The sequence below is a fragment of the Myxine glutinosa genome, chromosome 1 (genome assembly GCF_964187855.1).
Source record: "Myxine glutinosa chromosome 1, kmMyxGlut1.1, whole genome shotgun sequence".
Taxonomy (NCBI): domain Eukaryota; kingdom Metazoa; phylum Chordata; class Myxini; order Myxiniformes; family Myxinidae; genus Myxine; species Myxine glutinosa.
The window spans coordinates 79,662,532-79,678,681 of record NC_136261.1 but is presented as its reverse complement, the minus strand read 5'-3'; the positions used below and the strand labels follow the sequence as shown (position 1 = coordinate 79,678,681).

Here is a 16,150-nt window from a genome sequence, read left to right as displayed (position 1 = left end):
TCCCCTTCGCTCCCACCTTTTGTTCATATGTGTGTTGTACCATCCACCAAACAGTGATGACTCCATCTACATCTCGCTGTTTGATAATATGGACCAATTTCTATCTACCCATCCCAACTCTCTCTTCCTCATATGTGGTGATTTCAATTGTCACCATGCCAGTTGGCTGGGTGTGGGTACCTCTCTCACCAGCCATGGCTCCTCAGCAAAGGACTTCTGCGACTCACTGGGACTGACACAATCTGTCAATTTCCCGACCCGGATCTCAGTCAACGGAGCATCATCTCTTCTGGACTTGGTTATGACTAACTTCCCTGAAAATGTCTGCTGCCCTTCTTCTGCTCCAATCGGCTCACCTGATCATGTGCTTGTTAAAGTGGACATCTCTCTGACCATTCTCAGAGAGCCTCCTCAGCTTCGACGAGTCTGGCATTTCACTCAGGCCAACTGGCACGGTTTTCAAGCAGCCATCAATCATCTGGACTGGTCTCCCATCTCTACCACCTCTGACGTCAACTCATCCTGGGAATTATTCCAAAGTAAATTGCTCTCTCTCATGCACAGATTTATCCCATCTCGTCTTCCGTTGTCATACCCTTCCTCCCGTCCATGGTACACGGAATCTTGTGGTGAGGCTGTTGCCCAGAAACAACTTGCTTTCGTCTCCTGGAAAGCAAATCCAACGGAAGGAAATCTCATTTCCTTTCACAAAGCCCGAAACAAGTGTGTGTCCACCCTCAGGGGAGCCAGGAAACAATATCTCTCCGTTCTCAAGACCGAACTCTCTTATCTGTCTCCCTCTTACAAATCCTGGTGGCGTCTGGTCAAATCTGTTTCTGGTGTTTGTTCCCCCTCCATCCCCTCCCTCACCTCAAATGGCTACACGGCTGACTCCGCACTTGAAAAAGCTGAATGCCTCAACTCTGTGTTTGTCTCTAAATCTTGTGTCCCAAACCCATCCCTCTCTGTACCCACCATACCCAGTCGTACCCAGCTGCTCCTGGACTCTGTGTCCTTTCCTCCTGACAAGGTGGAAAAGTTTCTGTCAACCCTCGACTCTGATTCTGCAACTGGACCTGACGACATCAGCCCATGGGTCCTAAAATCCTGTTCTTCCGCTCTTTCACTGCATCTCTCTGTTCTCTTCACCCTCTCTTTTGCTCAAGGTCATCTGCCAACTGCTTGGAAATCAGCCAACATCACCGCTTTGCACAAAAAAGGTGCAAAAACAGATCCTAGCAACTACAGACCAATCAGCTTGCTCCCAATTATCAGCAAAGTCATGGAATCCATCATTGCTTCGGATATGAAATCTTTCCTCTTCTCCAATGGCTTGATCTCTGATCATCAATTTGGTTTCAGACCTGGTCACTCTACTCTGGACATGCTGCTTCTGCTTTCTCAACAATGGATGGAGGTCCTCAATGCCAAACAAGAAATTAGAGCTGTCTCCCTTGACATATCACGTGCCTTCGATACGGTCTGGCATCCCGCTCTGCTCACCAAACTCTCCTCCTTTGGTATCCATGGAAATCTCCATGCATGGCTGGCGGACTTCCGCTCTAGTCGTAGTCAACGTGTGGCCCTGAATGGGTTTCTCTCATCTCCTCTTCCTGTTCAGGCTGGAGTTCCCCAAGGCAGTGTTCTGGGCCCTGTGCTTTTTCTGGTCTTCATCAATGATCTCTCTGACTCTCTTGAAAATCCTCTCTATTTCTTTGCTGATGACTCTACTCTCTGTCGCTCCATTCCTCATCCCTCAGATCGGCAGTCTGCAGCCTCCTCACTCTCTGCAGACCTGGACAAAATCACAGACTGGGCAAACAAGTGGAACATGTCTTTCAATCCTGACAAATCTCACACTCTTACGATGTCTCTCCGAAAAGACCGACTGGTCAACCCTCCCATCCACTTTCTGAATAATCCTCTCCAAGAAGTTCTGTCACTCAAGCTTTTGGGTCTCACTATCTGCCATGATCTTTCCTGGGAAAACCACATTTCAAATCTGGCCTCCAAAGCCAGTCGCCGACTGGGCATCCTCCGTCGTGCGAAGTCCTACCTTGGCACACCTGAGCTCCTCACCAAATACAAGGCTTTCATCCGCAGCTCAATGGAATACTGTTCTCCCCTCTGGGCTGGTGCTCCTGCCTCACACCTAGCTCGTCTTCACGCTGTTAAAACCAAAGCGTTCAGAATCATTGGAATCTCCCGCGATGAAGCTAACTCCAAGGGCCTTTCACTCACTCCCCGCAGGCAGGTTGGTGGTCTTTCCGTCTTCTACCGACTCGTCTCTGGCCTTGCCCCCCAAGCTCTCTCTGGGCTCTGTCCCCCAAATATTCCTACAGGTTGCACAAGATCTGCCTGCAACCCTCTTATGGTTAAACTGCCAAAATCAAGACTCTCTACTCACCTTCAGTCGTTCATTCCTCTTTTCTCCCGCCTCTGAAACAAACTCCCTCACTCTCTTCAATCCCACTACACCCTCCAGGTCTTTAAAACAGCTGTTCACCACCATCTCTTATCTTCCCCCATCCAAAACCTTGAGCTTTTCTACCACCGCTAATTTCACCCCAAATCCACTTTTTTGAAATACTAACTTCTGTCCTGGAAGTCCTTGGTGTCCTTGCGTTTTATACTTCTCCCACCCCCCCCCCCCTCCCACGCCTCCTCCCCCCAAGCCCTCTCCCTCCCACTCATCTCCCTGGTCTCAAATGTTGTGTTTGTGTGCTTCCCCTTCTATCCCCATTTTTGTCTTCCGCTCCCTCTTTTTATGTATTTTGTTTGTCTGTTTGATTTGTTTGTGAAATAAATGTTAGCTCTTTCACGAGCCCCGATTCTGTATACAAAAAAAAGAAAAAAAAAGTCTGTTTGCCTGCACATCATTTGCCAATGTCGACTACAATTTTTATGTTATCTTTTTTCAACTGAGTACATCTATAAAGTATGTACAATTAGAATGTGAATACCTCTATAAAGTATGTACTATTAGAATCTGAGTACCTCTACAAAGAATGTACAATTAGAATGTGGGTACCTCTGTAAAATATGTACATTTAGAATGTGAGTACCTCTATAAAGTATGTACTATTAGAATGTGAGTACCTCTATAAAGAATGATAAATCAGAATGTAAGTACCTCTATAAAGTATGTACTCTTAGAATGTGAGTACCTCTATAAAGAATGTTGAATCAGAATGTAAGTACCTCTATAAAGTATTGTTACGGTTTTGCGCGCGACCCTCCTGTCCTTACCAAGGGGAGATTAAGCCCCTTGTTCTTTTTGGGTCATTGCAACCGTGAGACTTTGAGTCGCCACTCCCGGGCAGATGCAAGACAGGGTTTCGGGACAATTCTTGCACGTACCTAAATACCTACGCCGCCGCGGAGGCGGGGATAAAGTCTCGCACGAACCACGCGTAATTTGAGTACGTCCGAGCGGATGACGTACCATGTGGTCCATGCAGTTATCTTGTATTGGAGCCCGATTAGAGCGATAATTATTCGTACCACGCTAGGTCAATGATTGAAAACACAAAAGCGGTAGAATCAAATGAATAACACGATTTAATTATTATTTACAATGATTCGGTAGAAAGCAGAGACACAGGGCAGTCTTAAACAGTCTTAGCTTATTCCCCAGACACCGGCCCGTTCACGCTCACAGGGGGAATGAAAGAAGGATGGTGTTCATGCGCTGAACGCGCCAGCTCCGTTGTTCAGGAACAGCTCGCCCGGCCTGGCCCTCTGCCGGTCACAGTACGTCCCTCGATGAAGGCAGGCAGGCAAGCGGGAGGGATCCTTGCGGCACGTATCTCGAACAAAGGCAGGCTGGCGAACATGCGCGTCTATCGCCCGGCTCGGCGGTTGCTCACAGCGCGATTAATCAACGGCGCGCTTTCACTTGCGTAACTCAATAGGGGATTTGCCTCAAGCTCAACCGAGCGTTCAACTTGTTCAAGCGCCTCTCCCCTCAAAACTGCTAGACTTGTTTCAACGCACCTCTCCTCAGAACTTCACTTGTTCAGCGCTTCAAACCGATAACTCAAGCTCATCACTCAGCACTTGTCCTTCTCGCATGGGCTTGCCTCATAACTCAGGTGGGGGCTTTGCGCAAAGGGTTATATTGCCATGCCCTTAGCCCGCATCGAATGTTCCAAACCACGCCTTTGCCACAGTCGTAAGCCACTCCCTTCGAGCCCTGATTGGCGGCTCGTGCTTACCGTCACTCCTTCCCCGCCTGTTCCACCTTCCTTCGGCTTGCCTCGACTTGTCAGGCCAGCCTCGTGGTAATTTGCGCCAAAAACCAAAGCATCGAGGCGGCATAAAGCAGTGGAGGGAAACCTAACTCTCATTATTCTACTCAACACAAAACTAAAACAGGAAAAGGACTATGCTTACATTTACTAAGAAATAACTGATCTTAAACGAGGCTACATGTTGTCGTGTGACTAAACTATGAGGGGGAAAATTAACCTTTATTTGTAAAAACACAAAACTGTAACAGTATGTACTATTAGAATGTGAGTACCTCTATAAATTATGTACTATTAGAATGTGGGTACCTCTATAAAGTATGTACAATTAGAATGTAAGTACCTCTATAAAGAATGTTAAATCAGAATGTAAGTACTCTATAAAGTATGTACTATTAGAATGTGAGTACCTCTATAAAGTATGTACAATTAGAATGTAAGTACCGCTATAAACAATGTTAAATTAGAATGTAAGTACCTCTATAAAGTATGTACAATTAGAATGTGAGTACCTCTATAAAATATGTACAATTAGAATGTGAGTACCTCTATAAAGTATGTACAATTAGAATGTGAGTACCTCTACAAAGTATGTACAATTAGAATGTGAGTACCTCTATAAAGTATTGTTATGGATATGAGGATTGTGTTTTTTTTATTGTGTTTTTTATTATTAGTGCTTTATTCTGGACCCTCCTTACTCCAGTTATGTATAAAGGTCAAAGGGCGTCCCATAATTAGGTCATAAACAATCACGTCAGCCAATCATAGATTTCCCCCTTGTTGATAGTTATATCTTTATTATGTGTATTAGGGTAAGGCCTTGTCTTCCATTAAGATGACACTCCATTGCACCAAGTGAAACAAGATAGATCCCCTTTCATTCCCATTCCCAAAATCTCCATTTCCAGCTACATCCCCTCCAAGTCTCCATTGCCAACCGCACTGGGCAGTTTGCCAGGTTTTGTTACAGCGGTGGGTTGCTGATTTCGCCCCAAAGCCGCCATTAAACATGTGCTCAGCTCTGGGAAGAAGGGCGTGCCCGCCCATCGTCATCAAGGGTGGAGTCAGAGGGCCTGTGCCCACCAATCAGGGCCGACGCGAGCTCACCGGCGGGGCGTGACCTGAAGGCCGGCGGCTTGATCGCCTGAGGCGCTATAAAAGCGCGCGCGCAAGAAGCAAGGACGTTGTTGTTGAGTTGAGTGGTTGGACCAGATGAGCTTTGACAAGACGAGAGAGACGAGTCCTAAAAAGAGCACGCGACGTCCACACAGCCGCAGCAGCAGCAGCAGCCACAGCAGCAACAACAGCCGCTTGGGGCCTGGACGGCAGTTTTGAGCAGGGCCGCGAAGGAACGGCGGCTGCGAAACGCGCCGATCGTGCTGCAGGACCCGTTGGACCTTCCTCTCCCTCCAGCCATCCACCTCCTGCCTTTCCATCCTTTTGTGTACGTGAGTTTGTTCTGTGTGTCTTGTCCCTGGGTATTAATTAAGCTGGTATAAGTTAATAATTGCACTGTGTCTCTCTAATATCTTCTGTAAATTATTTTCTTATCTTTCCTTCTTCCTTGGTTACTTTGAGCGTGTATATAATAGGAATAAATTTAGTAGTATTGCCAACCTTTTTGTCTTCTTCTTCTTCTTCACATCCGTGTCGCCTTTGTCTTTTCCCTATTGAATATCTGTGGCACGATCCGGCCAACATTCGGGAATCGGGTTAGTCGGGGTAACTGTTCGGCCGCTCGGCAAATCAACATCCTTATCCGCGGTCCGTAACAGTATGTACAATTAGAATGTGAGTACATCTATAAAGTATGTACAATTAGAATGTGCGTACATCTATAAAGTATGTACAATTAGAATGTGAGTACATCTATAAAGTATGTACGGTACATTATCATGTGAGTACATCTATAAAGTATTGTTACGTTTGTGGGGGGTAGGCAATGATTACCTTAGAGTCAGATAGAATTGTATAGATTACCATGCCTTTGTATGTCACGATGAAGAAGAAGAACCCCGATGTCCCATAAGTAGGGAATCCGTTTAGACCGGATGTCGTGTAAGAGTGTATATTTGTCCCCATGAAGAGGAGTGGGGTTATGTTAATTAGTTAGGGATTAAGGGTAATTAATCCCCTGTATGTAACCGCCTCTGTTATTGCCCCTCTGTTCCTTATGAAAATACAGCACACACACAAAGCCAGCAATCGTGCATTAAGACACTAAATAAAAACTAACCGGAAACAGGACATTGAGCACCACCGATGATACCACCGACCTAGTGATCACAAAGGCACAGGAGGGGCGGGAGACCATGCCCCCACAGAGCAGCTATTGGTTGGGATGGTCATGGAATGAAGAGATGGACTCGCTGGTTGGAGCAGGCACGGGCGGCGTCGGATGACGTAAGAGCCTGGCGAACAAAAGAACGCTCTTCCCAACATTTTCTCTCTTGTGGTGGGACAGTCTCGATGAACGGTCGCATTCATTTGCTCCCTTGGGTCCTGGCTTTGATAGCAAACGGTTGTGCCCCGACATTTTGTCTCTCTCTCAGGGCTGGCCTCCATAGCCAACGGTTGATTATTGGTTCTCTTGCGTTGGGACATTGGTGCCATGCAGTCACATTTTATAGCGCTCTGGCACTAGGGACATTGGAGGTTTCGATGATCGTGAGGAGGGGCGGTCGCAGCTCCTGGACTCTGGTGCGCTTGGCCCGTAGCTTCGTGAAGGCTGAGAGCTGTGCCGAGTGAACTGGAGAGACGTTGTTTCGTCGTCTGGGTGCTTTGTGGAGCAGACAGCGAGTGAACAGGCACGGCCTGCTCGCTTCGCGCTCGGTGGCTAGAGGAGCGAACTGCGGACAGAGGACTGCATTTTCCCACGAGCGAACTACGGAGGCCTGTATTTTCCCGCGCAGAGGCTCAGGGCCTGTGATGATTCCTGACGAAGTTCAAGAGCCGCTCGGAGCTAAGTACACTACATTTTTACTTTCGTTTTTTTATATTTCCCCTTGTGTTGTATACGAGTCTGTATGGGGGCACTCCATTTAGGAATATTAGGTTTACCGTGCATTCTTTTGTTACCGACATTTCTTTCAATAAAGCCGGTATTTTTGTATTATAAATCCGTGTCGGTTGAATGAATTATTGCAGGGTCGAAGACGTCCAGTGGGGTCCGTGAAGGTAAGGCTTCGTTACCTTCGCTGCCTCATTCCCCCGCATGTATTCTCGTTACCCTTCGCTGCCTCATTCCCCCACGTGTATTAACTCTTCCATCATTGACTGAACGCCTCGGAGTGTTAAGCTTGCTCGGCTAATCCGTCCCCAGGGGTGTTCACCCCCGGGAACGCAACAGTATGTTAGAGCAGTTACCCATCTAGGATTGTAACTCTAGCCAAAGAAACTGTTTCGGCAGAACAGACGCTCTGCATAGAACTTGGTACATCGATCTAGCCATCCAACCCACTCCCAAAATGTTAAGTAGACCCTTCTCCCGGCTTTGATGCAATATGTGATGGGTTGATAGGAATACTGGCCTGGAGATTGAAGCTGGAGATGAGCGAGTGATATCCAGTGCAACGTTGGAGGCCAGTGACAAAGACTCTGCTCGTTCTGATGTCCTTTTCATCCTCACTGACCATCCCACTGATGGCCATCTTGAGCTGAAGGTAATTTCACTTGAATCTGAATATGTGCGAGAGTCAATGTCATGAATGTATTATTACCATGATGACAAGTTTGAGAAGTGGAGTTGTTAAAGTTTTCATAACGCTCCTCATTTTGGGTTCTCAAAGTCCTTATAACTTACTTTCGAGCTTCTGGCCTGAAAACCAACCAATGCACTTGGAAAATTCATTTCATCTTGGAAAGAACATTATAAAATGTGGACTTGTATTTTATGAGCTGACTGGGCCGATGTTTTGTGCGCTGACTGTTTTCCTCCAATCAAGCAAGCCGTATACAAATGAATGAATTATATCTTGTTCTGGGAAGATTGCCATGTTCTGGAAGCCATTTTGAATGAAGAAATGGCAATTATCAGTTGTTCTGTTCAATCATAGCGCAACATGTCAGTAATATGACATTCCTGATATGTGTTATGCAGGTCGCAGCAGAGTGGAAGACCCTTGCTTTAGGGGCAAATTTCAGCCAGGATGACGTGGATGAAAACCGTGTGCGATATGTACACTCGGGCAGACCAAGTGCCAACACTGAGGATTTGTTCCGGTTCCGTCTTTGGGATGGGAATAACCACTCTCCGGTTTATCCTTTTTCCCTGGTTGTGCGTAGCGCACTGAAAGGTATGGTGAACTTGGTACATAATCTTCTACTAAGGATGGAGCGAGGTGCATGGGAGGCATAGAATGGGTACACATGAGGTGCAGCATAAGGTTAAAAATGTCATTCCGTTAAATAATTACAGAAATGTTACTTCTCACATTAGGGAAGCTTTGTGGTTGCTTCCCTTGGAGAGTAAGCGAGCTGTTCCTTCTGCTCTCATTTAGTTTTACTTGGTAGAAATCCAGCAGTACCTTTTCAAATGAGTAGGCCATTGTGTGCCAGTACCCTCGCCAAATTATTATTCCTTTCCCTCATTGAGTGCTGCTTCGCCAACATGTCGCAGTGTCGCAGCGATCGAATCAGGATAAATGCTCAGCTATACAAATGTTCATGACTGAGTTGTGGCCACCCTGATGTCTCAATAAGGGTGTGGAGTAATAACAGGTGATCGTTCTGACAGGTGAAATTGAGCTGTTTTCGAAGCCTCTGGTGGTGGGTTTTGGTGACCGTACGACATTAAGCCCAAACCTACTCTCAGCATGGGACGGATCGGGACGACCCGACAATCTGCTTTTCGTGGTTCGGAGACCTCCTGCGCATGGCACTCTGGAACATGTCGCACACAGAGGCCTGCCTATTTCAACCTTCACACAGGTTGACCTTATGGGCCATACCGTCTGTTATGCCCATGATGGCATCTCCAAAGTCCTCACCAATGACACGATCAGGTATTGTATCATGATCATTTATGGTTATGTTAAAAGAACATTCAGGTCAGGATGGGTTGCTTTAGCGATAGCGAGTGAACTTTCAAATACTCGTATATTTCAAGGTCTGCCTGATCTGATGAAACAGCCTCACACTGGTTATTAGTTCAAAATCATGCAAGTGACATTTCCACCAGTAGATGGTGCCACATGTAATTTGGCTGACATGGGTGGATTGAAAATCTGAATCGGTTTGACCTGCAGGTGGCATCCGCTCCTTCTCTTAATGAACCCTTTCCTGTTTTATAGTCGAGGCCAGCAAACAGGACTTGAGTCTAAGATTTCAAAATAAAATTCAACTCCGAGCCGATTTGCTGAATCGCTTTTCAACTTGGACTCGGATTCATGATATAATGACCCAATCTCATGATTTGCACTTGGACTCTCGACTTTTTAATTTTTATTCCAAGTGCTTGCCATTGCTCAATTATGCTACTCGATAGAAATGTCCAAAGTTGGACAATTACATTTCAATTTCAATTTTGTTTTCAATTTCAAGTTGTATGATTAATTCTAAATGGTTGAAAAACAGGCGTAATAGAGCACGAATAGTTCATGTGAGGCAGGACACTCATTTATGAGTACTTTAAATACCATAAGCATAAATTCTCATTATTATTACTTGCAAGATCGAACATTTTTCAAGTATATTAGTTGGTCTTGTGCTTTATTCTGTCTGTCTGTCAATCACCTACAGGTCACAATTTTAAACTGATCTTCACGGAAATTCACCAGATGGTAGAGTTGGTCATAAGGAAGAAGCCTATTGATTTTGAGGTCAAAGGTCAAACGTCATCTTGAGGTCATATTTCTAAAATTGTCATTTTTCATCCGATGACTTAATTTGGAAACCACCTATTTTTGAGGTCAAAAATAGCCCCTCACCACATACAAGGCTTTCATCCGCAGCTCAATGGAATACTGCTCTCCCCTCTGGTCTGGTGCTCCTGCCTTACACCTATCTCGTCTTCACGCTGTTGAAACCAAAGTGTTCAGAATCATTGGAATCTCCCGCGATGACGCTATCTCCGAGGGCCTTTCACTTACTCACCGCAGGCAGGTTGGTGGTCTTTCCGTCTTCTAACGACTCCTCTCCGGCCTTGCTCCCCCATCTCTCTCTGGGCTCTGTCCCCCAAATATTCCTGCAGGTCGCACAAGATCTGCCTGCAACCCTCTTATGGTTAAACTGCCAAAATCAAGACTCTCTGCTCACCTCCACTCCTTCATTCCTCTTTTCTCTCGCCTCTGGAACAAACTCCCTCACTCTCTTCAATCCCACTCCTCCCTCCAGGTCTTTAAAACGGCTGTTCACCACCATCTCTTATCTTCCCCAATCCAAAACCTTGATCTTTTCTACCCCCGCTAATTTCACCCCAAATCCACTTTTTTAAGGTGACTTTTGTCTTCTTTCCTGGAAGTCCTTGGTGTCCTTGCGTTTTATACCTATCCTGCCTCCCCCCAGGCCCTCTCCCTCCCACACATCTCCCGATGTCCCTGCTCTCAAATGTTGTGTTTGTGTGCTTCCTCCCCTTCTCTCCCCATATTGTCGACCGCTCCCCTTTTTATATACTTTGTGTGCTTGTTTGTTTGATTTGTTTGTTTGATAAATGTTAGCTCTTTCACGAGCCTCGACTCTGTATACAAAAAAAAAAGAAAAAAAGTCAACTTAAAGTCTAACTTCTAAAATCGTACATTTTCATCTGAAAAATTGTCCATTTTCATCCTATTAACTTGATAGTTAAACAGCAATTGCATTGTGCATCACTGTATTGGTAAGCCAACCATTTCTGGGGGCAAAAGGTCAAAGGTCAACTCAACTCAAACTTCTAAAATCATCAATTTTCGTCTGAAAAATCGTCCATTTTCATCCTATTAACTTGATAAACAGCAATTGCATAGTGCTTCACTGCATTGGGAAACCAACTATTTTTGGGGATCAAAAGTTCAAACATCAACTCAAGGTCAAACTTCTAGAATCATCAATTTTCATCTGAAAAATCATCACTTTTCATCCTATTTACTTGGGGATTAAACAGAAATTGCATGGTGCATCACTGAATTGGGAAATCAACTATTTTGAGGTCAAAAGGTCAAAGATCAACTCAAGGTCAAGCTTCTAATATCAGCAATTTTCATCTGAAAAATCATCAATTTTAAATTGATTGACCCAAGCTTTGATTAAGATCATCAATTATAATCTTAATGAAATAGACAATTTGATGTATCCATGGCAACTTTTTATTTTGGGAGGGGTTGATTTTGCAAGTATCGTGCTCTGCATGACGTCTTTCTTGTTTCTTGTATTGTTTAATTCTACAATCTGCAGCATGTGTGCAAAATGCATTTTCACCAAAATGTACATAATTTATTGCAGGAGGCCATTGAGTGTTGAACAAAAGTGTGTAATCACATGAACACATGGTCATCTTATATGGAGACAGTACACCTGCCGATAGTATAATGGCAAAGTCAGTGGTGGATTTAAAACTTGGTTGGAGCACCATTGAAGATGGCTCCTTGTTAGGCCGGTTTGTTGAGATCATCATTCCAAGAAAAATCATCAAATTCGAGAAAACAGGATAGAGAAACCAACTGGTTAAAAGGCTCAAAAGATGATATGTACTCTGGAAACCATTATGGATGTACTCACAAGATCATCGACTAATCTTTTCTGCTGTCAAATGTCTCTATCCATTAGGTCCTTCAAAAACTCAATCCACATATGTGTCATGAATGGGTGGATATTTCTTGCAAGCTTCTGATTTTCAAAGAAACCTCAAATGACTATTATTGCTTAGTGTTGAAAGGAGAAGATATTGTCGCATCAGGTGGTCGCTCTGCTGCAGACCCGCCGTGCCAAAGGTCCAAGACCTCCATGAATGGCCAAACGCTCTTGCAAGCTACTGCGAGTTGACAGCACTTGCCTATCTTTCCACGCTCTAATAGCGGGAATACCTATTACGATTTAGTATTCCCCAAAGGTCGTTCAGAGGCGTTCCGAAAATGGTGGTTGGTCCGAACACACACAAAGACAAGAAGGTGGGAACACATTCCTTTTGGTGCCATCAGTTTTCTGCCAGATGCCATCAGCCAGCAAGTAATTCTTCTGATCCACTGTATCTCTCAAAAGGAAGCAGCCACTGGTAGGCCCCTCTATTATGCCCAACTTACACAAGGATAAACAATGAACTTTGGTGCAGAAGGTGGCATTCTGCCCATCATGCCTGCACTGCACCAACCCCAGTATCCATCACTCATCAACTTATCTTGTGCACACCTTTCGTTATCATAAACATCTTGATCACATCTCCTCGTAATCACGTCCTCTCCAATGTATGAAGTCCTGTCTCCTTCAAACTTTCCTCATGGCTTAGTCTAGCTATCTCTTGAAGCAATCCAGTAGCTCTATGCTATACCTCTATATGGCAGCTGTCACTTGATTGTTCAACTGTTCGTGGGGGGCCTATGTACTCAATTTCAAGTTCGTGTGCAGTTCATGTTAATTTTGGGCAACCACTATAAATGTATTCTACTGGGTCCTATTAATCGGAAAAATGATGTCGCCATTTTTTTCTGTTGACCTTTAGTGACCTTGACTCAAGGTCAAAGTTCAAACGTCATTACAGTGACCATACTTCATTCAAAGTATATCGACCTGGGTACCAAAATGTGGCAAATTTCACAAGGAACATTGGTTATGACATTTGTTTTGTCATTTGCCCTCTCAGATGTTTGCAATATGCAAATTAATAAGCAAATGACCTAATGAGAGAAAAGAAATATGTATAATTAACATATAGTCTTCACCATACACGTAAATCCCATCACTTCGCATTATTATTGAATGCCAATCATTAGTTACCATCTCAAATGTGTTCTGCTGGATCCTAAGCTGGAAAAATATGTTGCTTATTGTTTTCTGTTGACATGTTCTTGATATTAACTGACCTTTGACATGTACTTGACTTTACTTACCTTGACCCAAGGTGAAATGCCAAATGTCATTTTAACCATGTGATGCGATCAAGCAAAATAAGTCGGATGTCGAGAATATTGATTTTTGGATTCAAGTTCCCAATGCTTTTCTTTATACTGTTCATTCATCATGCTCATTTGCTCATGTCGGTTGGGTTTTTAGCCATTGTTCGTATTTTTAACATTTAATTTGTTGCCTAAAAACACTAAATTGATTCTGGCAGATGTCCAAATCGCTTTGCTTGTTCACGTCACACATATATTCTGTTTGCTCTTTTCAGGGAAGGACTCCAATCCTGTTAAGATGAAGAATTAATGCTTTTGTAGGATACAATGACCTGTAGTATCTACATGTAGGTCTACAGTCAACCTCATTCATACCTTGATTTTTATTAGTGCCCATTGGTAAGTCAAATGATTTAATACTTTCAAATGATAACTTGGATCGGACGTACTATTTAAATGATATTTTAATTCATCGATTTGTAAATAATATTTCATTTGGCGACGGATAGTATGTCCCAATTATCTCCGCTATTTCATCTTTTGCCTCATTAACAAAACGTTTTATCATTCATACACATTTAATAATGATTAATTAATGGAGACGGGATGTACTAGCCATTATATGTATAACAGGGATATATGTTTAATAGGGTATGCTAATTATGCATATTTTTGTCTCTAATTAGCTAATTTGCATATTGCAAAAAAACGAAAGGTCAAATGACGAAACAAATTTCATAACCAATGTTCCTTGTGAAATTTACCACATTTTGGTACCCAGGTTGATATGTTGGAACCCATCTGTGGATCGGTCCCATCGGCCGATGGGTCTGACCCATCTGTGGATGCACGAGAAATGACAATGCAGACCCATCGGCCGATGGGTCTGCGCCATCTGCGGATGTGTTGTTCACCTTGAAGGAATGTGTTGACAGAATGGTGCTCTTCAATCAGGTACACAGTCATTGGAATTACATGTGGTAGGAATTTAACAGAGATGATTTTTAAATGTTTAACAGATTAAACCACATGTCACGGACTGCTTTATAAACATTTATGACATCAATTGCTTATTTTTAGGTTCAAATAAACATACTCATCCACCATTGATGCATAGGAAACACAGATGGGTTCACCTTCAAGGTGAACAACACATCCGCAGATGGCGCAGACCCATCAGCCGATGGGTCTGCATTGTCATTTCTCGTGCATCCACAGATGGGTCAGACCCATAGGCCGATGGGACCGATCCACAGATGGGTTCCAACAGATATACTTTGGATGAAGTATGGTCACTGTAAATGACGTTTGAACTTTGACCTTGAGTCAAGGTCACTAAAGGTCAACAGAAAAAAATGGCGACATCATTTTTCCGATTAGTAGGACCCAGTAGAATACATTTATAGGGGTTGCCCAAAATTAACATTAACTGCACACGAACGAACACACGAACACGAACCTCATTCTCATCCACCCTCTCTGACAAAATGTCCACTTCTCCCTTCGTTGACCTCCACACCCCTTCTGACCTCACTGACTACTACAACCACACTCTCTCCTCCTGCCTTGACCAGCTTGCGCCTATAAAAACCAAAACAGTTTCTTTCACCCATTCTGCTCCCTGGTTTACCCCTGAACTCCACCTGATGAAAACTCGTGCTCGCCAACTTGAAAGACTCCGCAATAAAACAGGTCTCACAATTCACTCCCAAGCCTACAAGGACCACCTACAACACGACAAAGATGCCCTCTCCCGCGCCCGCTCCGCCGACTACTCAAATTATCCACTCTGGCTCTGGAAACCCAAAAGCACTCTTCTCTACAATAAACAAACTCCTCAGCCCCCTGGACACCACCACCCAGTCATTCACAGTAGACAACTGCATCTCCTTCCTTTCATTCTTCCAAAACAAAATTGACAACATCTACAGCAGCTTAACCACCACCGCACCCGCTCCCCCTCAAACCACCTGCCCCCCCTTATCCTGCCAACCCCTGTCTCAATTCTCCCCAGTCTCCCCTACTGACCTCTCTGAACTCCTCATAGGAATGAAAACTGCCACCTGCACTCTGGACCCCATCCCCTCCAGCTTTGTCAAGGCCTCCCTTCCTGCTCTCTCTCCACTTATCACTGCAACAATAAACTCCTCCCTATCTACAGGCATCGTCCCACCATCCCTCAAAATTGCTGCTGTTACCCCCATTCTGAAAAAACCTGGACTCAACCCTGACACCCTAAACAACTTCAGACCCATCTCCAACCTACCCTTTCTGTCAAAAGTTTTGGAACGCGCTGTAGCCACTCAACTCAAACATCACCTCTCTGCCAATAACCTGTATGAAACATTCCAATCTGGATTCCGCTCCAACCACAGTACTGAAACTGCTCTCCTCAAAATCACCAACGACCTTCTCCTCTCCTCTGACGCTGGCAACCTCAACATTCTCATCCTCCTCGACCTCAGCGCCGCCTTTGACACCATCAATCACACCATCCTCCTCACCCGACTTGAAACCACCTTTAACATTACCGGCACTGCCCTCTCTTGGATCAAATCATACCTCTCTGACAGACGCCAGTTCATCTCCATCAATAACTGCAAATCCCCCACTGCTCCCCTCCCCCAAGGTGTCCCCCAAGGTTCAGTTCTTGGCCACCTCCTCTTCATCCTGTACCTGTCCCCCCTTGGTCACTTAATCCACCGTCATGGTCTCCAATTCCACTGCTTCGCCGATGACATCCAGCTTTTCATCTCCACCAAGTCCATCTCCACCACCACCCACTCTATCCTGACAAACTGCATCACTGAAATAAAATCCTGGCTTCAAATCAACTTCCTCAAACTTAACTATGATAAATCTGAAATAATCATC

The 16,150-nt window shown here is 44.6% G+C and overlaps 1 protein-coding gene across 1 annotated transcript in view; it reads left to right on the top strand.

Moving 5' to 3' along the window:
• FREM1 (FRAS1 related extracellular matrix 1) overlaps window positions 1–16,150 on the top strand; it is a 204,023-nt gene that overhangs the window by 121,850 nt on the left and 66,023 nt on the right. Inside the window, exons 23-25 of the mRNA XM_068114049.2 lie at window positions 7,774–7,915; window positions 8,353–8,548; window positions 8,989–9,256. Of these exons, the coding sequence (XP_067970150.2) occupies window positions 7,774–7,915; window positions 8,353–8,548; window positions 8,989–9,256 (606 nt within the window). The remainder of the gene's footprint in view (window positions 1–7,773; window positions 7,916–8,352; window positions 8,549–8,988; window positions 9,257–16,150) is intronic.